The sequence below is a fragment of the Erinaceus europaeus genome, chromosome 1, assembly GCF_950295315.1.
Source record: "Erinaceus europaeus chromosome 1, mEriEur2.1, whole genome shotgun sequence".
Lineage (NCBI taxonomy): Eukaryota > Metazoa > Chordata > Mammalia > Eulipotyphla > Erinaceidae > Erinaceus > Erinaceus europaeus.
The window spans coordinates 202,852,197-202,877,355 of NC_080162.1; the positions used below are offsets into that span (position 1 = coordinate 202,852,197).

Below are 25,159 nucleotides of genomic sequence, written 5' to 3' on the forward strand. Positions count from 1 at the left end.
AGAGAGCAGCAGTGTAGTTCAGCGGTAAGAGCAGGAGCAGGTCTTGGCCTCGTACCTGCCTCTCTCAAGCCGTACGTTGCACCTGTAAAAAAGGGAAGTGACATTGAACACATAGTGGTGGCAGAAGGACTGTGTGAGACCACGTGCTGTGCCGTGTTAGCACATCCTCATTCCTCAGGAGCTGAGTGCACTGCTGTGAGAGGACTCCTGTAAGGATCCCGGTTGGAGCCTCTGGGCTCCCCACCAGAAGGAGGTGTGTGTGTGTGTGTGTGTGTGGGGGGGGGGTGTTTGATTCACAAACAGTGAAGCAGGTCTGCAGGTTTCTCTCTGTCTCTTTCCCCTCCCCTCTCCCCTCTCAATTTCTCTTTGTCCTATCCAGAAAAAAGGAAAAAATGGCCACAGGAGCAGTGAATTCATAGTGTTGGCACCAAGCCCCAGCTATAACCCTGGAGGGAAAAGAAAAGAAAGAAAAGAAAAGAAAAGAAAAGAAAAGAGAAAGAAGCAGCAGCACTTAACTGCTGTTCTCACTACTAGTGCTGTTCACCCTTGGGGCTCTCATTTAGCCAAGTAGAGCCGGAGAGCAGAAGATAATCCGGGGACAAAGGGTGGCATTGGGGTGGTGGGGCAAGATGAGTGCCCACCCTGTGCCTCTCACTCTGGACCGGCAAGGGCAGCTTTGAAATCATGCTTTACCTTCCTCTTATATGGTGTCCACTAAACAGGGTCATCTGGCAGTGTCTGAAGGCATTTTGGGGGTGTCACAGTGGGCATGGGTGTGCAGGGAACCGCTAATAGCCTATGTAGATAGAGGTCAAGGACGCATAGTCTTTCTTCAGGGCAGAAGACCCCAACCCCAGGACTCCCGCAGCCAAAAATGTTAAGGTCACTGAAGTGGAGAACTCCTGCTGGTGGGGTCGCCACTGGTTTTGCAGGCAGTTGGACACTGGCCCCATGGTTGTCGAACGTCTAGAATTTGCATCATTTTTTGAAGAGTTATTATATAGCTCCTTCTATTTCTTCAGATAATTACTTCCAGCATCTTTGACTTTTTTCTTTTTCTTTTTTTTAACCATAAATAAGAAACTGGTACTCTGTTCAATTAAAAAGGATGATAAAGAAAACCACCAGCCTTTATGCATGCGGGGGGGGGGGCATTAAAAAGCTGTCCTAATTTTACAGAACTGAAAGAGTTCCCCAAATTGTAATCTCCACAGCTGGGTCCATCACAATTCCTAATTAGTAGCCTAGTATTTCAAGCCTTTTCAGAGCTGGGAGAAAGCTTACATTTTTGCTTCCAAAGTATTCTTAAATTAACACTCTTAAATCCTAATAATGAGATTCTTTTTTAGTGCCTCCCCACCCACACTCATTTAAGCATTTATTTAGCAAGGGAAACGATTTATCTGGGATCCAGACTTGCTTTTGTGCCAGCGAGGTAGAAGTCTGAAAAACAACAGCCTTTCCCGAAGTTGCGTTCTCACTGGGAGATGCAGAAGTGGAGGAGGAAGGCGGCCCTCGGGTGTTGATCCATATGGGAGCCGAGGGCCGCCCGAGGTCTCAGGAAAGTGGACTCAGGCCCACGCCTGACTCAGAGTCTGTGTGGGTGGTACCCAGTACCCAGGATCTGCTTGTGAATTAACTTCTCAGTGAACCTCAAGCCACGCTGAGACTGAAAGCAGGTCTTGAGCTGGGGAGCAGTTTGATACCAGCACAGTTTATAGGCCTGGCTGTTGGCCCTGGTGAGAACTGGTTTGAGAGGGACCCTGACCCCTTTCCTGCGGCCTAAGGGGCTCTCTACCGTTTCTGTACACAAAGCCCCCTTTTCTCCAATTGACTGCTTGAGTTAAATTAGGGTTCCTGTGGTGGTACTAGTGAGGAATGTGGGGTTTTGTTACACTGGGCTAGTTTAGTTAGTTAAGCCTAACCCCCTCTCCAGCCCCCGCCCCCCTGCATTGGGGCTGGGTAGAGATAAACACAAAGGAAGGAGGGAGGGACAAATTATGCTTAGTAGTTAGCCAACAATATCTGATGTTCAGGTAGGTGTTTGAAAAGCCAACATAGTTTTGATCATCATAACCTTAGATTCTCTGTCTAAATTTCCCTAGAGATTATATAAAACATCTTTTGTCTTGGGGATTAATTTCATGATTTGTATGTTTCAGAAAATGTCAGCAAACTCAAGAAGCTTGAATATCTGAACTTAGCTTTAAATAATATTGAAAAAATTGAAAACTTGGAAGGTAAGAATTTTCTCACATTTTATTGTGAATCAAAATTGAGCTTTGAAATTAGATGTTAAGTGTGTTGCTTACATAATAAACTTACTTTGCAAATTCACATTTTGAATGTTTTACGTTTATTAATGCTTGCTGGTAAATTCCAAGTAATGATCACGTATATAGCTTCAAAGTGGAAATTTACTGCATCCTTTCCAATGCAGAGCTTTCTTATCAGAAATAATTGTATTTATGGAGATTGGGTGGTGGGAATTGTGTGGAGTTGTACCCCTCCTACTCTATGGTTTTGTTAATTAATCCTTTCTTAAATAAAAAAAACAAAACAATAAAACAACAATGGCAACAAAGGGAATAAATAAATATTTAAAAAAATATAAAAAAAGAAATAATTGTATTAATTCATTGATTTATAGAAAGTATTGTTTTATTTCTCTTTTTAGTAAAAAGATCATCTTTTGAGTATTTTTTTTTAAGAACACTGGTCTCACATGAGATGATCTTGTTCTTTTGCTGTGTCAAAAAGATGAAATATGACTTAATATGACTTTGTCATATTAGTATATATAATATGAATATGACTTAATATGACTAAGTAAAACATTCTTCTCCATTTCATTTGTTTATGTGTTTACGTTTTCTCTAGAATGGATACTTAGACGTGTAATTTTCGCATATGTCTATTTGGAAAACTAGACATGGGTGTTATACAGTATTGGCAATCTTCTCCCCGGATCATTATTATCAGCGTGACTATACTAACAGCCCATTTAACCCACCCCCCAAGTCTCGTAAAGATTCTTTAAGAATTTTTTTTTAAGCTAAGAAGACCTTTTTCTAATCATTTAAAAATTTTTATTTATTTTTCGTTATGATAGAGGAAGTGCAAGACAGGGAAGGGGAGAGTTGGGGAGAGAGTCAGAGAGCCAGCTGCACCCTGTCCCACTGCGGGCCAAGCTCCCAGAACATTTCGGTAGCTTTTATTCTACTGGTTTCTCTTATGCTCTCTTCCCTTCCTGATATTAATACTTTGGTTATATATATTCTATATATTTTAATATGTTACTTTTGTTTCAGTTATAATACTGGAATCATTCAGTAATCTTTTTTTTTCAGAGTTCCTGATATAATTCGGCTTCATATTATATTTTAATATTAAAGACTTTACTTTTTACAGTGATCTAATGCGTCTCCAATGTATCGTCAATAATCAACATGCACTTCTTCTCAGGATGTCTCTCATTGGTGTGTCTAGACTGTTAAGAATCCAGATATAGTCCACACAGAAAAAGTCACTATCGTAAAGCATACACTCCAGTTTGTTTTTTCTTTTCCTCCAGGGTTATTGTTGAAGCTCAGTGCTCCTGGAGGCCATTATTTTCCCCATTGTTGTTGCTGCTTTTGTCATTGTTGGACAGGACAGAGAAAATTGGACAGAGGAGGGGAAGACAGAGGGGGTGAGAAAGACAGATAGTGATTGAATCACACAGTCAGTGTGCTTGTGTGTCTGTAGTGCAGTGTTCTCAGGATCCATCCTTGTGACGTGTCAGTGATTCGTGCATTTGACTGGATGATATTCCAACGTATAGATGAGCCACAGTTTATTTATTCATGAGTTGATGGATATTTGTCTCCCCTCCACCTCTCCCCATTTTTTTGGTTATTATGAGCATAGCTACTGTGAATATTAATGTACAAGTCTTTTTATATGAATATATTTTCAGTTTATTTAATATATACCTAGGAACGCAATTTCTAGATCTGTTTAACTTTTGGGGGTTCTGTCAAACTTTTCCCCACCAGCAATGCTTAAAAAGATGTATTTATTCCTTAACTAATGTGTGACTGTGTGTGTGTGTGAGAGAGAGAGAGAGAGAAAGAGAGAGAAAACATCAGCCTTTTTTTTTCCATAAGCATTTTGTTTGAGTATAACCAAATGAATTGTATTTAATTTTGCATATCCTGTAACATACTTGGTCTGTCTTTTTTTTTTTTTTCCCACACGAGTAACTAATTACAAAATATATCCTTTGGGGGATGCTGTAATTTTTTTTAAAAAGCTTAGTAGTGTTTTAATATTGATATACAAAATTATGTGATATACTTCTGCATCCTTCCCACCACCAGAGTTCTGTGTCCCCATTCCTTCCACTGGAAAGTAATATTTCTCCCAAGGTCAGATATGTGTTGACTATAATTTTTATAAGTGTATATTTGTCCATTTTTTCTATGGCCCTGACTTCTCTTTCTTTCTAAATCACACTTAAACTCTGGGATAGCCTGAGGGTACTTCTTCCCGAGCTAGTGCTCTCTGGGTTGGAGAGAACTCAACTGGAGACGATCTAGGCTGCTGTGTGGGAGAGGGATCAGGAACTCATGCCGCACTAACTTCGCAGGAGATACACTCTGGAACTCTCGGAGCCGGAAAGCAATTCCCAAGTGTCTTTAATCAGAAGAGCAGCTGTTTTATACTCTCCAAGTAGGGTGGAAACAGGATGTGATATAGAGAGGGTGGAGAGAAAAGTGACTGGTGAAAATCAGAGTGTGACAAGGAGGGGGCGGAGCAGGCGAGAATCCTGTCACTGAACCACCAATGCCCTAGAGGGAGGGTGGTGCTTGTTAACAGTGGTTATGTAAATAGAATAGTGTTAAGCAGAAGCCAGGGGGAGCTGGCATACTATCCAACATCTCCCCCTTTCTTTTTAACTATTTGCCATAGTATCAGGAGTGTGGGGCACTTTGTGAGGCAGGGAGACTGATAAGAAGCACACCTTTTTGGGGTTCTACTGTCCCTCCTTGCTCAACCTCTCCATAGAGAGAGAGACTAACAGGATTGACACACCCCTCAGGCTCAAGCCCTTCCAAGCTCAACCATATCCTCACAATTCCCCAACATCTCCCTCTTACTTAATGGCCATATATAACTGGGTCAATGTCTGTAAAAGGCTTCATCTCTGTCAGGGGAATAGCAATGTAGGGGTGAACAGAAACCTGTTGGGAAGAAAGCAGAATGATAGCGTGTAAGTGTCTTCAAAAAGAACTAGCACAAGACAGGGAGGGATAAGTAAGAGTAGCAAGAGACAGAGTGAGCCTGATGGGTGGAGGAGTGGGGGCCTGATAAGCCAAGGGGATAGAGGGGTGATCTGGCATTGCAAAATCCCGAGGCAGCTGGCGGAAAGTTCTATGAACTGCTACAGTCATTCTTCAAGAAGTCCAGCAGTATAAAGGGAGTGTCCAGCAAGTTCTATAGAAGCATCAGTCCAATGTCAACGGCCAGGAAATAAATGCCACATGTCTATCTTGATGGAGGAGGACAGCCACTGGAACTTTTCTTCTCTGTAGAGAGTGACCTGGAACCGCCAAAACATGATGAGTGAAACAGAAGCAGGAAAAGCAGACACCGATGGTTGAGAGAAAGGCAATAGGAAAGTCTTGTCCTTTGGAGTCTGTGAATCAGGTTCTCCAGATTGTGTCAGGTCACATCATGGGTTTCGGGGGATGGTTGTAATTGTGGGTGATGTCAGAGGTCAGGGGTCCAAGATGGATTTCTGGGGAATCTATATGAGCAGATGATTCTTTATGCGAAGGCTTGTCATAGCTGTAGTCAATTACTTATGAAAAAACTTTGTAACAAATTAGAAGTTTACTACAATTGATAACTCAATGATTATAATTGGTTTAGGTATCTTTATAATTTCGTGTAAAGGTCATCCTATGTGACCTCATGTAGCAGTCTCTATATAGCAAAATTTTCATACTGAATTTAAGTCACATATATTGATTCTTAACTATTTTTACATTGGGTTTTTAAGCAAACTCAGGTTACTAGAGTTAACACATTTTAGTGGCATTTTTTTTAGTACATTTACAATATCAGATTGATGCCAAATTTGTTGTGGATTAATTTCCACAAGATAGCTTACAGGACATTTTTGGGGGTCCTCCAAAAATGTCCTGTATAGAGGATTTGTATTTTAACTTAGGAGATGATGAATTGTCACATTGAATATTTAGAGTTTTACCTCAAACACTCAGTTACTTTAATGAATTGATTTTACCTCTTCTCTTAAGAATGTAGCTTCAAAGTTACAATTTAACCGTTAAGTTAATGTTTACCAAACTCGAAACACGCATATTAAACATATAGTTTATAACACACAGGAGAAAAACTTGTAAATAAGACATATCATTTCAAATGCGAATTTAGATCTACTGTCATAGTTGAACCATCTTTACTCACACAGTTTAAGACTAAACATTTCATATTTATATCAAGACTTAAAAAAGAAATCAAAAAGGGGAATGAACAATTTTTGGACTGTTTCTGGACGTCTCCAGAAACCATGGCTGCGTCCAGCCGTTTTATACAAAGTCAGTTAACTTTCAGAATACTCTGAGCACAATGGGTCGTACAAAAATTTTGGTCACTCAACTCACTCAATTTTTTTTTTCTCACTCACTCACAAAACACAACTGGCCAGTCATAGCATAAGACATTCGGGGGAGGAGTTCTGTGAATCATATATATATATATTCTGCCATGCTGTATTATGGATCCTGGGGTGCATCCTGCAGCCAGTCCTCTTGCAGCCAGTCTTCTTGCAGTGTTTCTTGTTCTTCAGGGATATCAGCGCCATCATGTGGGTATTTCCAGACATGGCGGGCAGGAACCCAAACAGGCTTGGAGTAATTTTGTGGAAAAATGCATGCAAAACCCCTCCCCATAGTCTACAGGGGGTCAGGTCCTTTCCAGATTTTATCAAGTGGGTCTTTCCATTTGACTTTAATAGCTGGGAGGGTGGGTGGTGTTTGCCAATGAAGAATAATAGGAGGTTGGTCTGAGTTTTTGTAAATATTAAAGAGATTTAATGTAGTTAAGGCTTTTGCCAGCTGGATATTGGGGTGGTATATTTCCCCTTTTTCTTTATTTAATTGAGCCTTAAGAGTTTGATGGGCCCTCTCAACAATGCCTTGTCCCTGTGGATTATACGGAATGCCTGTAGTATGAGTAATGTTCCAGAGGGAACAAAAATCTTTAAATTGTTTTCTGGTAAAAGCAGGTGCATTATCCGTTTTACGTTGAAGAGGTAAGCCCATTACAACAAAACAGGAGAGTATATGGCTTATAAGCTTTTTTGAGTTTTCTCCAGTCTGAACTGTAGCCCACATAAACTTAGAGAAGGTATCAATTGAGACGAACACATATTTTTGTTTGCCAAAGTTGGGTATGTGGGTAACATCAATTTGCCAAAGAGTGTTGGCTTTTAAACCTCGAGGATTAACCCCCAGAGTTTGAATAGCAGGTGTTTTGATTAGACCTTCACAGGAGGAACATGTAGCAAGAATACGTTTTAACAGAGGAATATCAGGAAATCGAGCTTGAAGACCTTTAAGATTAACATGGGTTAGGGAATGAAAGTCAGCAGGATTAGAGACAGAGGCTAGGAGAATTCCTGTGGAGGCAAGGTGGTCGGCTGCAGCATTCCCTTCAGACAGGGGACCAGGAAGAGGGCTATGGGAACGTAGGTGCTGAACATACAGTGGTTGGGTTTGATAACAGAGCATAGAGGCAATTTGAATTAAAAGAGGAGAAAGTGGGTTGTCATCAATTCTTACATAAGATCGAGCAAGCCATGGAAGTAAGTTAACAGTGTACACACTGTCAGAAAAAAGCTTGAAGGATTCTGCTACAACTTTTAATGCAAGGAAACAGCATAAAGTTCTTTGTACTGAGGGGAATTATCAGGAAGTGCAGTAAAGAGAGGTTTGGGGTATTGCCGGTCTGGATAATATATAAGGGCAGCAGCTCCCTTTTTTCCACCATCAGTGACCAGTGTAGGAGCAGAGGGGAAAAGTTTAGGTACTAGTAGAGGCAACAGAGGTAAAGAAGCTATCAAATTATTAGAGGGAAAATGATTATATAATTGTCCTGGAAAACCCATTAAACTTATGGCAAAACGAGAATGGTGGCGTATGAGCCATTCTGTATCTGAGAGAGAAAAGGGAAGAATGATTGAATGTGGTTCCCTTCCTAAGACCTGAACCGATCTGTTTCTTCCTTGGCGAACCATAAATGCTAAGGCATCAATCTCAGTAAGGAGTCTTGGAGCTCCGCCTACTGGCGTATGAAGCCATTCGAGAATGCCATGTTTCTGCCACAATGCCCCCACTACCGTGGGGGTGGAGTTAAAGATTAGAAGATTTACCAGAGAGGAGGGGGAGAACCGAACGAGGTGCATGTCCTGGAGAGCCTGGTTAACTTTTTCCAGTGCCAGGGAGGCTTCAGGGGTTAACATATGCTTTGAGGAGGGCTGTTTGTTTCCTTTTAACAGATCAAACAGTGGTTGCAGGCAGCTCATAGGCAGATAAAGATACTGCCTAAGCCAATTCAAATTTCCAAGAAAACTTTGTATAGAAGCAAGAGTGAGATTAGAAGGAAAAGTAACACAAAGTTTTAAAGGACGAATCTGCGTTAGGGAAATCTCTGAGCCTAAGAAAGATATTGGAGAAATTAGCTGTATTTTCTCAGGAGCTACATTAAGTCCACTTCTCTTTAAGGCAGGGATTAGAAAATCACGTAGGGCAGAGAGATCTGTATCTAATTCTCCCCATATTAATATGTCATCCATATAATGAAAAACCTTAAGGCATTTATGAATATATGGGAAAAGGGCAGATTTAACAGCCTCTTGACAAATAGGACTATTATCCATGCCCTGGGGCAGTACCACCCATTCAAGTCTATTGGCAGGGCTGGCATTATTAATAGAAGGAACAGAGAAAGCAAAACGTTTACAATCTTGTGGGTGTAAGGGAATAGAGAAAAAACAATCCTGTATATCAATAGCTATGATTGGAATTCCTGTGGGAATCGCAGAAGCAAGAGGCAAACCCCTTTGGGGGGAGCCCCAAACCTGCATGGTTTTATTAACTGCATGAAGATCTTGGAGGAGGCGCCTTTTTCCTGAGCGCTTTTTAATCACAAAGACTGGAGTATTCCATGGGCTCCAAGAATGACGAATGTGTCCCAAAGATAACTGCTCTTGGACGAGTTATTTTAAAATTTCTAGCTTCTCCCTAGGCAAAGGCCACTGTTCCACCCAGACAGGCTCATTAGAAAGCCAGTCTAAGCAGGGAGTTCTGTTACAAACAGTGGCAGTTAGTATTGGGGGTGCTGGTTGGGTCTAGCAGTCTCACAGGAGTGAGTGTGGTGTCCTGCAGAGGTGTCTGAGGATATCACTACATCTAAAGATTCCAGCAAGTCTCTTCCCAATAAATTGGTGCTTATATCAGCTATTAAAGGCTGAAAGCGTCCGGTAGTCCCTTCTGGATCTTCCCACACAAGGGAATCTCGTGTGTGGAATGCCTGAGTCAATCCTCCAACACCATGTAAGCGTGGTCCTGGGAGGAGTTCCCAACTCTGGGGAACCTCTGCTTGTCTTAATATTGTCTTATCTGCTCCCGTGTCAATCAAACACTTAAAAGGAATATTACCAATCTTTACTGTCATAGTTGGGTGACTCCTTTCTAAAACAGGGGTGGTCCATAAAATCTCAGGCTCCGAATTCGAGCTGTTCTCTTGCTCCAGCTGGTTATTTCTATGCTGGAAGTTCCCACATACCGCGGGTTCCTCCTTCTGCTCACCCTCTGTTATTGTTACTTGGCGTGGTGGGTGTAGCGATGGATTGGGTCCCAAGCTGGGCTTCTGTTTGTGGAAGAAGGGCACAGCAACAAGCGGGCAACCTGCTTCCTTCCCTCTTGGGGGCAGGGCTAAGGGAAGCCCCATACCTAGTTTAAATCCCTGTTTACATTTGGCAGAGGCGTGCCGTTCCTATGGAACCTTGACCAACAATCTCTCCTCCAGTGAAATCCTTTCTGGCATCTGGGACAAGGCATTCGTGGTCTCTGATTCCCTGTCTGGAGTTGGGGTTGCCCTGACTGTAGGCGTGGTCGCGGTCTATTTTCTGGACATTGGTTACACCAATGCCCTTGGCGACCGCACTGAAAGCAAGCCCCTTTTTGCTTATGTAAGGTAGCTGCATAGGCCTGTAACATAGGTCCTTGAAAAGAGCTTGATCTGAGATCCTGTGTAGCTAGAATCCAAGTATCTGGGTGTTCGTTTTTAAGAGTGATACAGGTCTGTCGAAAATGCGGAAGCATTCCATCCCAGACTATGGATAGCAGGAGGAGAAAACGAGCGTCAGGATTATAAATCTTCCTTTCCAAACTCGACTGGACCCTGGCAATGAATTTAGCGAGGGATTCATCAGGTTCTTGTTGCAGGGAGAGAATGGGGGCTGAGGCTGCTCCCATGGGTGGTGTTAATCGCTCCCATGCTTTTAATGCACACAGGTGTACCTGATCAAAATACCCCGGTGGAAACTTGGCTTCCGCCTGTTGAACCCCTGTTTCTAATTGGCCTGTTCCAAACAATGCATGAAAATTCCCCTCTGGCTGATTTTGAATATTTTTCCGCGATTGTTGTAAACATTTGTCGCGAAAGAATGCCTCCCATTGCAGGAAGAGGGGGCCTGGGAGCGTAGCGCGAGTTACATCCCTCCAATCTTGGGGGGTATTAAGGTTCTGAAGCAGGCCTTGTAAAATGGACCTGGTCCATGGGGTATGAATACCGTCATCCTTGATAGCCTGGCGTAGTTCCTTCAGGTCTGTGGCGGAATATGGTTCCCAGGCCTGAGGGTTTTGTCTATTGGGGGCAACATTGACCGGAAATGTGTGGACTTGCTCTGATAAGTGTGTTGCGGAAGGAGGAGTCACCGAAGTGGAAGCTTCTGGACAAGCAGCCAAAGAAGTGGTTTTGGAGGCTACAGGAGAATTCGGACATATGTCTGTCAAAACGGGGGTGGGCGAAGAAGCAGCCGTGGAGGCAGCAGGAGGTTCCAGACACGTGTCTGCCAAAATGGGGGTGGCCAAAGAAGTGGCTGTGGAATCCAAAGGGGAATTCGGACACGTGTCTGCCAAAATGGGGGTGGCCAAAGAAGTGGCTGTGGAGTCCAAAGGGGAATTCAGACACGTGTCTGCCAAAATAGGGGCCTCAGGGCAAGATGCCAAAATAGAGGCCTCAGGGCAAGATGCAGAGGAATTAGGGTGGGTGAAGATCACGACAGGCCTTTGCTTCTTCTTGTTTTTAAGGTGCTGGTTAAGTTCTATGATCACTTCCTTTATCTCTTGGACCTCAGCCTCTAGGTCCTTAAGCCTTTTGAGAGGTTGCCCTATATATCCCTTAAAAGCTGCTATGATGATCAACAGGCCATAAGGTGCAGCCCCGAGAAAAATGTCCCAGATATATAAAAATTGTATACTGGAAAAAGAATGCAGAATTTGGAAAAGATTTTCCATGGTGGAGAGATCTCAGGAAAACAATAAGAAAGAAAAAAATCACAGCGCCTTAACACAATATTGCAGATACCCAAAAGGTGTGTACTTATCTAGGATGTCTTCTTGTAAATCTGCTGCTTACGTGTCCCTGTTCGGGTGCCAGATGCTGGGATAGCCTGAGGGTGCTTCTTCCTGAGCTAGTGCTCTCTGGGTTGGAGAGAACTCAACTGGAGACGATCTAGGCTGCTGCATGGGAGAGGGATCAGGAACTTGTGCCGCACTAACTTCGCAGGAGATACACTCTGGAACTCTCGGAGCCGGAAAGCAATTCCCAAGTGTCTTTAATCAGAAGAGCAGCTGTTTTTATACTCTCCAAGTAGGGTGGAAACAGGATGTGATATAGAGAGGGTGGAGAGAAAAGTGACTGGTGAAAATCAGAGTGTGACAAGGAGGGGGCGGAGCAGGCGAGAATCCTATCACTGAACCACCAATGCCCTGGAGGGAGGGTGGTGCTTGTTAACAGTGGTTATGTAAATAGAATGCAGTGGTTATGTAAATAGAATAGTGTTAAGCAGAAGCCAGGGGGAGCTGGCATACTATCCAACACTTAAACATTTCTGTTACTACTTCCCAATGCTCTTCCTTTATTTTCATGTTTTGTGTTTGTGAGAGAGAGAGAGAGAGAGAGAGAGAGAAGGAGGAGAGGAAGGAGGGAAGGAAGGAGGGAGGAAGTAGAAGAGAGAGAGAGAGAGCTAGCGAGTGAGCAGGAGACCTGTAGCACTATTTCACCACTTGCAAAGCTTCCCCCCTACGGCTGGGGACCTGGGGCTCAAACCTGGGCCCTTGCACACTGTATCATGTGCGCTCAACCAGGGGCACCGCCACCCAGCCCCACATTCCCTATTTAAACTTTGTTGTCCTGTTGGTTTGTATTTTCCAAGTGTTAGTTTTTCTTTCCAGATTTCTATTTTATGCTGTTATTTTTTGTCTAAATGTCTGGTCGCACTTGGTGTCTGATTATAATCACAAAGGACCTGAGGGCTCAGGTAGCTTATTCCTACTTGTGACATTGTCTCCACATCCTGCCGCTGTGTGAGTGGGCAGGCCTACTGACTAGCAGGCTTTCCTTTAGAGCAGGGGCATGAAGCAGAGCTGCGCTCCACACCACATCCCATTGCCAAGAGCTATAATTAGGAGGACTTCCCTGAGGTTAGGACAGATTTTAGCTTATTTGCTTCTTACTGTAGAAACCGACATTTAAGTAACAGGTTATAGATCAACAAAAATGAAATACATATTAATATTTTAAAATTCTGCCCACAAAACTTAAAATATTAGCAGCACCAAAGTCCTCAAGTCCATGTTCAGTGCTGGAATTGACTCGCTTTTTTCTATCACTGACGTTTCTGCATTAGAAGTGAAATAAAGGGGGCTGAGCGCAGACATAAGCGGCCAAGCACACAGGTCACCACGTGCTAGCACCTGGACTCAGGACTCCCTCTCCATGTGTAGGGGGAAGCTTCCCAAGCAGTGAAGCAGCATTGCAGGTGTCTGTCTCTCTTCCTCTCCATCTCACCCTCCTTGCTCAATTTCTCTCTGTCCGATCAAGTAAAAGAGAAAGGAAAAGAAAAAAGCGGGGGTGGGGGCAGTGTCATACATCAGAAAGGACAGCAGCAACAAATGCTGGAGAGGTTGTGGGGACAAAGGAACCCTCCTGCACCGCTGGTGGGAATGTCAATTGGTCCAACCTCTGTGGAGAACAGTCTGGAGAACTCTCAGAAGGCTAGAAGTGGACCTACCCCATGACCCTGCAATTCCTCTCCTGGGGATACAACCTAAGGAACCCAATACACCCATCCAAAAAGATCTGTGTACATATATGTTCATAGCAGCACAATTTGTAATGGCCAAAACCTGGAAGGAAGCAAGCCAGGTGTCCAACACCAGATGAGTGGCTGAGCAACTTGTGTTCTATATACACAATGGAATACTACTCAGCTATTAGGAATAATGAATTCACCACCTTCACCTCATCTTGGATGGAATTTAAAGGAATCATGTGAAGTGAGATAAACCAGAAAAAGAAGGATGAAGATGGGATGATCTCACTCATGGACAAAAGTTGAGAAATAAGAACAGAAAGGGGAAACACAGAGTAGAAGTTGGACTGGGTTTGGAGTATTACACCAAAGTAGAGAACTGTGTGTTCGTGTGTACGGGGGTGGCGGTGGTGACTTTTAGGTCCTAATGCACAATGATGGAGGAATACCTAGGCGGGAGGTGAGGGGGTTTTGCTGAGAAATGAGAAGTTTTACACATGTACCAGTAATTGTACTTACTATACATCATTAATATAAAAAATAAAAGAGAAAAACCAGAAAGCAAAACAAACAAACAAAAAAACAGCCACTGGGAGCAGTGGATTTACAGTGTCACAGCACCAAGCCCCAGAGACAGCCCTACTGGCAATAACAACAACAGTGATGATTATTAATTTTGTAAAGAAGTGAAATGAGGCTAGGGAGATAGTGTAGTGGTTATATAAAAAAAAACCTTTTATTCCCAGGGACCAAATATCCCAGGTTCAACCCCCAGCACCACCTTAAGCAGCGTTTTGGTTATAACGAAAAAGTAAAAAGGAAAAGAAAAGGATTCAGTGTGCTCTCCTTGGCCACCACTCTATTACCGTGTTTTTACATAGATAAATGGAACGATAAAATATTCTGTTCCCATATTTTATATTAGTAAGATATCAGAGGAATAATTAATACTATCAGTCTTAGCTGGCCTGTTCATGGCTTCTTATTTTTGCCAAGAGCATTTATCCCCCTTCTTATTAGTGATTTAATATTGACTCACAAAATTATGAGATAACAAAGGTATAATTCCACATCTTTCCCACCACTGTAGTTCTGTGTCCCATTCCCTCCATTAGAAACGGAAGTGACTCTCCCAAGTTCGCAGATATGGGCTGACTATTATTTCTTTAACTGTTTCTTTATTATTTCTTTTTCTACGGCCTCACCTTCTCTTCCTTTCTAAGTCATACCACATCTACTGCGACTTCCAAATTGTGCTTCTGTTATTCCTCCTCTCTCTCTAGGTCTTGGTGGAATGGAGTTCAGCACTCTCTTTTCATCTTCTCCTAACTTTTATCCTCCTCTCTGGGGGGTATGGACCAGAATTCTTTATGGAGTACAGAAAGTGTGAGTCTCCGCTTCTGTTAACTGCTTCTCCATTGGACATGGGCATTGGCTGGTCAGTCTACACCCCCAGTCTGTCTCTGTCTTTCCCTAGTGGCTCTGGGGAGGTGAGGTCCTGAGACACACTGATGAGGTCGTCTGCCCAGGGAAGTCAGGATGGAATCAGAGTAGCATCTTCAACTTGGTGGCAAGATAAAACAATAAAATTAAACAATAAACAGGAACCCCAAAGTAGGAACAGGGCAGATGAGAATAGGGATCTTAGGGTGGAGAGAAGTTAGGAAGTCTATTTTAGGTATGTTCCTAGGGCCCATGACTTTAGTAATCTTTGCTTGATCTTCATAGCTAACACAGAGGTGGGCTAAAAATATTGTCTGGGAAGATGCAGAGTTGAGAATAGGACTAGAAAGATGGATTAGGGCAGAGAGGAGCTCCTAATATTGAAAAAAAAAATCTGAATAAAATTATCTGTTTATCCCCAAACCCCTGACCCAGGGCGCATTTAGCACAGGAGCCAGTGTAACCGGTCAGTCTGCATTTTCCAAGGTGAAAGGGTTCCACATTGGCTGTCATCTTCGCGCTTCCACCACTAGAGGGCAGTATTGTCACTATTGTCTTTCTAGCTCAGCCCGCGTCCATCAATACTTTGTGCGGCCTTCCAGCTCTAAGGTGGGGAAGAGGCAGAACTCTTTTGAGGGGCTGCTTGGGGCGTGAGGAAGAACAGGTGTCGTTTGCTGGCAAATAGGCACTTTTTTTTGTTTGTTTGTTTTGCTTCATTTGAAAGCTCTGGGATGAGAGAGGAAGAAAATGGGAATTCACAAGGAATATAATTTTAAAACCAAGTTGCATTTTTGTTTTGCATTCTGAATGGGAGAAAGAATAGCGAGTGCTTTTCTTTTTTTTATTTAAAAATTTTTATTGTCTTGGTTCATTTATTAAATAAAGACAGACAGAAATCGAGAGGGAGAGAGGCAGAGCTGTAGCACTGCTTTACCACCCGCAAAGCTTTCCTTCCTAAAGGTGGGGACTGGGGCCTTGAACCCGAGACCTTGTATTCTGCAACATGTGCGCTCAACCAGGTGCAACACCCCCCGCCCCCCCCAGCACTTTCCTGCTCTGTTTTGCGTTCACTAGTGTAGAATGAAGTGTCTCCTCTTTTGCATCCCTTGGCCCACTCCTGCTCACCCTAACCTGAAAAGGAGAGGCTGCGGCTTCCAATGGCCTGCTCTCCACCTCGGAAAGTCAGTGTTGCCCATTCCAGGGGCCTGAGGCGTCCCACTGTAGTGAAGGTGGATTTGCACCCACAGAACCGGAGGGGGAGCCTGGGACAGCTGAAGAGAAAGCGCCTCGCCCCAGACCCCAGACTGGAGCTTGACTAGTTCAGCTAAACTTGTGCTTTGAGATGACCGATGTAGTTTAATTTGGTTTGTACAGGCCAAGTGCATTCATCATTCTGAAAAAGCAAACATCTGCAGAGCCCTTCACATGTAGGATTTTAGCAAACTCCCCCCCCCCATATAGGGATTTTTGAACTTGAAGTCTCTGAATACTCTCCAACTTTATATGAAAATGATTTTAATGTCTCTGGATTCTACCCCCCACCCTGCGCATTTTTTAAAAAAGTACAAAGTAACCTGTATTTTATATAAGATCAATCCAAACATATCTTTCACACTTACAACCATTATAAAACAGACACAGCAGTGCAACTTAAATTATATGGGCTGTCTCATGTGCATTCTTCAGAGAGTGATGGCATCCATGTTTTTATTTATTTATTTTTATTTATTTATTTACTTATTTTGCCTCCAGGGTTATTACTGGGGCTTGGTGCCTGCACCATGAACCCACTGCTCCTGGAGGCTAAATTTTTTTCCTCTTTTGTTGCTCTGTTGTTTTTTTAAATCATTGTTGTAGTTATTATTATTGTTTTTATTGTTGTCATTGTTGTTGGATAGGACAGAGAGAAATGGAGAGAGGAGGGGAAGACAGAGAGGGGCAGAGAAAGATAGACACCTGCAGACCTGCTTCACTGCCTGTGAAGCGACTCCCCTGCAGGTGGGGAGCCGGGGGCTCAAACCGGGATCCTCATACCACTCCTTGCGCTTTGCGCCACATGCACTTAACCCGCTGCATTACCTCCTGACTCCCCAGCATCAGCCTTTTTAACTGGTAGTGACTGAATCATGGAAGCTGCAGTATGTAAAGTGATTTGTGGTCTGGTGTGTGGAGTGTCCTGACTTTGCTTCCTGTTGTGAGCAGAGCTGTCCTGGACAGTTTTGTAGAAAATACTGTTTGCACTTGAGGGATGGACGGAAAGCTAGATACGTTTCACGTGAAATTGTGAACCAAGGTGGAAAAACATAAAGTTTACAAAGCTTATTTTATATATTGACAGACTGAATACTGGGAACTGTAATTTAATCTCATAAATTTGCCAGTACATTAAAATTCTGTCAATATTTTCAGTCATTTAATGGAAATACTTATGGTGCTTTTCATAGCTATGATATTTTGAAGGTGTGAACTACTGTTTTATAAGAAAGAAATAGATCTATTTGCTTAATTCATAAGTGAGAGAGAGAATGAAGAAGAGAGGAAAAGAGAGCTAGCAGAGAGCCCTGCTCTGGGCCTCAGACGTGCAAGTCCTGTGTTCTGTCTGCTGACCCGCTTGCCCAGATGCTGAAATTACTGGGTCTCTTCACTTGAGTAATAGAATCTGGCTGAGACAGGTAAACATGCTCTTGTTGTTATACATGCTGACTACTCATCTTTTTTTATAATAGTATTTTCACCATGTAACATAATGTAAAAAGCAGAAGTGTGATCTGTACTCATGTAGACAACTAGCCGTTTGATCTCAGCCGAGACAGCTTTGCCCAGGTAGCGCCACCAGCTCTGTGGTGGGGGTGAGCCAGGCTGGAGCTGGGGGAGGCGTCAGTGCTGCGGAATCTTGCCCCTTTTCCTCCTTCTTTGTCTCTGAAAAGTCATCTTGCAGCGGGGAAGACACTGACAGTGCGGTAGATGGGTGGTGGGTGCGGGCCGCGGACAACTCTCACGGGAGGAGAGAAACAGGACAGAGCGCTTGGGAGGTGGTCCAGTGGCTAGCGCTCTAGGCTTTCAGACGGGAGGTCTTGAGCTTAATTGCCAGCATGCTATGTGCCAGAGTGATGTTCTAGTTCTCTCTCTAAAAAAATATATAATCACAACAATAATAATAAATGGAACACGTGGCAACCGCTACATCATAAATAATGATGCCTCCACCCCTACCACCCCCATAAAGTAAATGTAAAAAGAAAAATCGTAGTAGTTTTGGTGACTGGGTAGGTGATCCAATGGGTAAAATACACACTTCCCGTTTATGAGGGTCAGTGTTTGACTCCCTAGCTCCTACGATAGAATATGCCTTAGGGCTCTCCCTTTGTCTCATGAGTGACAGTCGGATGGAAGGAAGGAAGGAAGGAAGGAAGGAAGGAAGGAAGGAAGGAAGGAAGGAAGGAAGGGAGAGAGAGAGAGAGGAAAAACAAAAAAGCAAAAGCAAAAGCAACAGTCTCTTCTTAATATTCCAAGACTCCTAAGCTTCATGGCTCGAGGTGACCAGTTAACTTTCATTCTCTCTTCTGCTATTGACTCCCCCACTCTCCCCCATATCGGGGCTCAGTGTTGGCACAATGAAGCCACAGCTCCAGGCAGCCAATTTTTCCACTGTATTGGATAAGACAGAGAAATTGCGAAGGGAGGCGGAGATAGAGAAAGAGAGAGACAGACAGAGAGACATCTGCAGACCTGCTCCTTGGCTTGTGAAGCATCACCCCTGCAGGTGGGGAGCTGGTGTTCGAACCAGGATCCTTGCGCGGGCCCTTGCGCTTAGTACCATGCGTGCTTAACGGGTGTGCCACCACCTGGCCTGTCTGCTATGTATTTCTAGCACAGTTTTCATACTCTTAGTCTGCAATTTCTCAGATTTCTCACTTGGGCATCCTGTATTGACTTCTGATGTGGAAGATGAGTGCTCTCCCCCTGGCTCCTAAGGAAGCGTCTCTAATTCCTGTTACCTATTCTGCTCGCATTTTCCATTCTTTCTTAAACAGTGATTTAATATCACATTATGCAACAGCATAGTGAGATAGAGAATACTAGCCTGTTTCTTCAATTTTTTAAAAAAAATTATTACTATTATTTATTTAACCAGAACACTGCTCAATTCTGGCTTATGCTAGTGGTGGTGGGGATTGAACTCGGGAGGTCAGAATCTCAGGCATGAAATCCATTTGCATAACCGCTATGCTGTCTCTCCAGCCCCAACCCATTAACAATGCTGGGTATTTTGTATTTATACTCTGCAGAGAAGAGGACTTGTACTCACCCCCCTGCTGACCCACATCTAGCCTCTGGACTCCCTGTGTCCCCTTCCTGCTTCTAGCTTCCCCCAGGCTGACTTGATTCTGTTCTAAATCTCAAGCATCTCCTGTACCTCACCACCCTCAGGAAAGCATGGCAACCACTGTGTGTGATTACAGATCTACAGTTGTATTCTGCAGAGCTGAGGCCAGAGAATTCTGCAGTAACGATACTGGTCTTAGTGCCGTTAGCACTAAGTAGGTAACGTTGGCAAAGGCCTTCTGGTCTACCTGTTCTGAGAAGCTGTTCAGCTTTGCAGACCTGGATTCAACTCCCAACTTATCCCTTTAGTAGCTGATTGAACTGTGTGAATTCTAGTCAATGTCTCTATACTTCTAGCTATCTATTTCTGATAGATAAAATCATCCAGATAAAATGGAGAGGGCAGAATAACAGAAGTTTGAAGCAATGAGAGAAGATCAATAGGGATGGATTCTCACTGGAGGCTGTAAAATTTCCGGTGTTAATCGAATAAGTATGAGTCTGTTACCAGGAAGAACAACTTTGTGTTGTACCTATACCACAGAGATTGATTTGTAAGCCAACTCGACTCACCCTTAATTTACAGTGAGAAACCATAAGCTCTCTACTCAACAGCTAGAGGACATCCTCCCTGCCCCAGCACATTGTCCAACAATGCGAGTCAAAATTACATGAAAATCAGAAGAGTGATAGTTGGGCTGCGTCTAGCCCTAGCTGATAGACAGTGTTTCAAGTATTCTCCTTGAATTATTTTCACAACAACCCCTGAACTGGGCAGCAGCACCATGGTAATTGTGCCGAAGACAAGACTGAAGCTTGTGACGTTTTCAAAGTCGCACAGCAAAGACGCGAAAAAGATAAGATTTGAATTCAAAGTCAAATTTGGGAATTTCAACTCCTGACCACCAAATTCACATGCAATCTGAGTGAGGGGAGCCGACTGAGATTTGAATGGATTTGATCCCTATAGCCTCTGGCTGTCTCTCTATTGAAGGTACTTGGTTCAGATGTACTATAAACAGAGTCAGTAGTTCACCTTTTTCCAGTCAGTCCCCAAGATGCCCAACTCTCTTATTCTTTGTGTTTGCTGATGATTTCAGCTAGATTCTTAGTGGTTATGAAGTTTTTCTGTCTCTTCAAGAAGAGACATCCTGCTGCGATTCTTGCCCTTTACAATGCAGTGTGGTCTTAACTACCTGGTAAAGCTCCCAGAAGAACAGATGCGAGGTGTTTTTTTTTTTCTAGAGGGAACGTTGTTCTAACACGGTGCCCACCCTAGCATCAACTTATATGGAACTTTCTTTACTTCAGAGTGTAACTGACTAGGGCATTCAGGTGTGACCAGGGAAAATAACTTACCTAACTGAAGCAGCCAGACATCAGGGAGTGAGTGGCGATGCAGAGTGATCTAAGACGTGCTGTCAGTGGACCTTTACGAACAACCACTTCTTAATAAGCAGTCAGCAGACTGAGACTAATGCACCTGTCGACTCTATTATCTTATTGCACACAATTTATTACCCACATGATCCGCTGCTTTACAGAGTTATTATTTATTAACTTGTTTTTTGCCACCAGGGCTGGAGCTTGGTGCCCACACAGTGGACCCATCAAACCTTGAGGCTCTTTCTCTTCCCTTCTTTCTTTCCTTCCTTCCTCCCTCCCTCCCTTTCTTATTTCTTCCTTCTCTTCTTTTCTTTGTACCCTCCCTCCATTCTTTCTTCCTTTCTTTCTCTCTTTCTTTTTCCTCTTTCTCTCTTTTGATAGAGACAGGGAGGAATTGAGGGGGGAAGGGCAAGATAACAGGGAAGGAGAGAGAAAGAGTGAAACGTGCAGTGCCGCTTCACCATTTTCTTTCACCGATTTCTCCCTTCGGGTGGGAACCAGGGTCTTGAACCTGGGTCCTTAAACATGGTAATGTTGGAACTTATACCGAGTGCCCTGCCCCCCCCCCCCCCCCATCCCCATCCCTTTTCGGCTCACTGTTCCTTCCATTTCCCTGCACAGGATGTGAAGCTCTGGCAAAACTTGACTTGACAGTGAATTTCATTGGAGAGCTGAGCAGCGTTAACGCCCTCCGGCACAACATCCATCTCAAGGAGCTCTTTCTCACAGGCAACCCGTGTGCATACTTTGTCGGCTACAGGCCCTTTGTGGTGGCGACTCTTCAACAGCTGAAGGTACACTGACTTTGATTCTGCAGCGCTCTCAGAACAACTGAAACATCCAGTGATACCAGTTCCTAATTTATTTACAGATTTGTGAGGGAGTGTGCTGCTTTGGAGAATGGAATCTGCCAAGAATTCATCATTTTTGTTCCTCACTGACCCATTGCACTTGTTTTAATAACTTTAGTAAAAATAAATGGGATAATTTGAAACAAGAAATACCATACTTTTCTGCTTTCATCTAGAGAACATACAGAAATTTATTTAACCTCTCATTTGTAAAAGAAACTGCTTTCTTTTAAAAATACATATTTTTAATTGAGACTGAGAGAAATTGAGAGGGAAGGTGGAACTAGAGAGAGAAAAAGACAGCGTCAGGTCTGGCATGTCCCTCACCGCGACTACAGAACATGAGCTCAGACCTACAGGGATGCAGAGGTCACACAGGCTCCTGACCTGAATATGGGCCTCAGATCAAATCGATGGGATTTACAGCTAATGATATTTATACACCTTTCCCATATTTGGGAGCCACTCTCTGCCCTGATCCAGTTTTTAGTCCTTTTTCCAACTGTGACAGCATCCCCCCAGGCAACAATTTGGGTCCACCTGCATGTTAGCTGTCAGATGCAGGCAAAATTTAGTAGGGTCATGGGCCCCTTGGAATATACCTAAAATAGACCTACTAGCTTTTTCCAAAATAGAGACCCCAAATCTTCATCTACAATATTCTTGCCTTTAGGTTCATGAGTAGTCAACAATTTGCTCTGCTTTCTATCTTAACTCTTCTTCAGCCAACAGGTTCTAGATGCTACCATGATGCCAACCTGACTTCCTAGGGCAGACGACCCCACCAACGTGTCCTGGAGCCCCACCTCCCCAGAGCCCTGCCCCACTAGGGAAAGAGAGAGACAGGCTGGGAGTATGGATCGACCTGTCAACGTCCATGTCCAGCGGGGAAGCAATTACAGAAGCCAGACCTTCCACCTTCTGCATCCCATAATGACCCTGGGTCCATGCTCCCAGAGGGATAAAGAATAGGAAAACTGTCAGGGGAGGGGGTTAGATACGGAGTTCTGGTGGTGGGAACTGTGTAGAGTTGTACCCCTCTTATCCTATGGACTTGTCAGTATTTCCATTTTATAAATAAAAAAAGACGCCTGCAGCACTGCTTCACTGATGAAGCTTCCCCCACGCCTGCAAGTGGGGACCAGGGTCTTGAAACTTTGTCCTTAAGCATGGCAACATGTTTACTCTATTGGGTGTGCCACCACCCGGTCCCTAATTTAACTACTTACAGTCAGATAAATCCATGGAGAGTACTTGTCATTAATGATAGCAAGCTAAACCTTTGTACTAGCCTTAAACTACTAGGCTTGTAAAATAATTTTTTTTCATTATGTCCTTCTCTCTCTCTCTCTTTTTGTTAAGTAACAAGGAACTTTAATACATTTACAATGATGTGATCTGTTAAAGAAAAACATTTACATGCAACTTTTAAGGATCCCCAGCAATTACATTTGAGCAATTCTAACTTGGCTGGGCTCCAGCGGCAATACCCAATACACTGGGCATCCTTAGGCAGTGCTCTGCTGATGGTGTGTGGGGGGGGCACGTGAGAACAGAGGGAACCAACGCTCAGTCCACACCTGCTGAGTCTAAAGCTTTGCTCCTAGTGATCCCATGTAGCTACTGAGTACTGGAAGTGTGTCTCATACAGCTGAAAAACTGAATTTTAATTCAGCGTGATTACTGTTAAATTTTAAAAACCAGGGAGTCAGGCGGTAGCGCAGCGGGTTAAGTGCACGTAGCACAAAGCTCAAGGACCAGCATAAGGATCCCAGTTCGAGTCCCCGGCTCCCCACCTGCAGGGGAGTCACTTCACAGGTGGTGAAACAGGTCTGCAGGTGTCTGTCTTTCTCTCCCCCTCTGTCTTCCCCTCTTCTCGCCATTTCTCTCTGTCCTATCTAACAACGACAACATCAGTAGCAACAACAATAACTACAACAATGAAACAACAAGGGTAACAAAAGGGAAAATAAAAAATATTCAAAAAAAACAATACTTAATTCAGCAACTGGAAAGGTTGTAAACATATGTACGTGTATGTACACACACACACACACACATTTGCTACCAGGGTGATAGCTAGGGCTCCGTGCTAGAACTATAAATCTGTGGCTCCTGGTGGCCATTTTTTTCTTTCTATTTTATTTTTATTTGACAGGACAGAGTGAAATTAAGAGGTAATGAGAGATCGAAAGGGAGAGAGGAAGATAAGACACCTGCAGACCTGCTTCACCACTGGTGACGCAAGCTCACTGCTGGGGAGTGGAGTCCTCACTGGTGGGGAGGGAGGGCTGGGACCTAGATCCTTGTGTGCATGGTGATGTGTTTGCTTAACCCAGTGCGTTGCCGCCTGTCCCTGCGTATCAGTGTATCTGTAACTTGAGGCCCGGGATTTGCTTTTTCACTCATATAGTCTGTGGATTCCAGTACTGAGTTAGTGAAAATGTAGTGTACTGACCGCATCTGATAATGAAGAATTTACTTCAAAAATGCATAAATATTTCAATTATTTGTTTGTATGGACTATGTATTGAGATAATGTTTTGGATAGGCCAGCTTACTGCACGTTTAAATCCAGGTCATCTGTTTTCTCTGTGTGTGTATTTATGACCTGGGATTATTGCCGAGACTACACGATTCTACTACACTCAGATGAATGCTTTGTCTTCATTTTTTTTGGTAAATGGTGAGAGGCAGAGAGAGAAAGAGACACAGAGAGATGGGAGGCACCATAGCACAAGCCCACTGTTTATGAAGCTTCCTGGGGTCAGGAACTCCCATGTGGTGCTTGGAGGTTCCAACCTCGGTTCTTGTGCCTGATAGAACATGCTATGTACTGGGTGACCTCTCCGTCCCAACTGCTTGTTTTTGTCCTCAAAATGTTACTGTTCAAAATCTATTGCTCTCGTGCCAGTTCTACTAAATAAAGAGTGTTGGGAATCTGTGCCAGGGATGCCTGTTTCCTCTTTATAAATTTTTTTTCTATTTTTTCAAAATATATATTCATTAGTGATTTAATAGTGATTTATAATATAAGATGATAGGAGAATAATAATTCCACAGCACACCCACTACCAAAGTTCTGGGCCCACCCCCTTCCAACGGTAACCAGGTAACTACCATACCAAGGTTATAGATATGGGTTGAATATATATATATATATATATATATATATATATATATATATATATATATATATATATTCTGTTTTCAAGCTCATGTATTTCCTTTCTCTGTATTCCACAAATGAGTGAGTTCATCTTGTATCTGTCTTTTACTTCCTTACTTACTTCACTAATCATAATCATTTTTAGTCCCAGCCACTTAGTCCCAAAGGGCACATTATAGTCTTTTTCACTGCTGAGTAATATTCCATTGGGTATCTATCCCATGCCTTTATTTTTTTTGTATATGTAAGACTAAAATTAGTGATTTTTTAATTCCACTGTTAAAGGCTTTTTCCCTGTATTCCTCATATCCCCGTCCCCACCGCCCTCATGATATTTTAAACTTTTAATCAGGAAAATTAAAAGTTCTGCACTAGAGAAATAAATGTGGAAGCTGGTGCTCCTTTCTATTCATTTCTAAGGTTCTGTGTTCCCTTCTTTAAAAAAATGTTTATAAAATGGAAATATTGACAAGACCATAGGATAAGAGGGGCACAACTCCACACAATTCCCACCACCATAAATCTGTATCCCACCCCCTCCCCTGACAGCTTTCCAATTCTTTATTCCTCTGGGATTATGAACCCAGGGTCATT

The 25,159-nt window shown here is 43.2% G+C and overlaps 1 protein-coding gene across 1 annotated transcript in view; it reads left to right on the forward strand.

Moving 5' to 3' along the window:
• The window catches only part of DNAAF11 (dynein axonemal assembly factor 11), a 129,753-nt gene that overhangs the window by 18,110 nt on the left and 86,484 nt on the right, over positions 1 to 25,159 (forward strand). The window contains exons 3-4 of the mRNA XM_060201236.1: positions 2,163 to 2,240; positions 21,167 to 21,339. Of these exons, the coding sequence (XP_060057219.1) occupies positions 2,163 to 2,240; positions 21,167 to 21,339 (251 nt within the window). The remainder of the gene's footprint in view (positions 1 to 2,162; positions 2,241 to 21,166; positions 21,340 to 25,159) is intronic.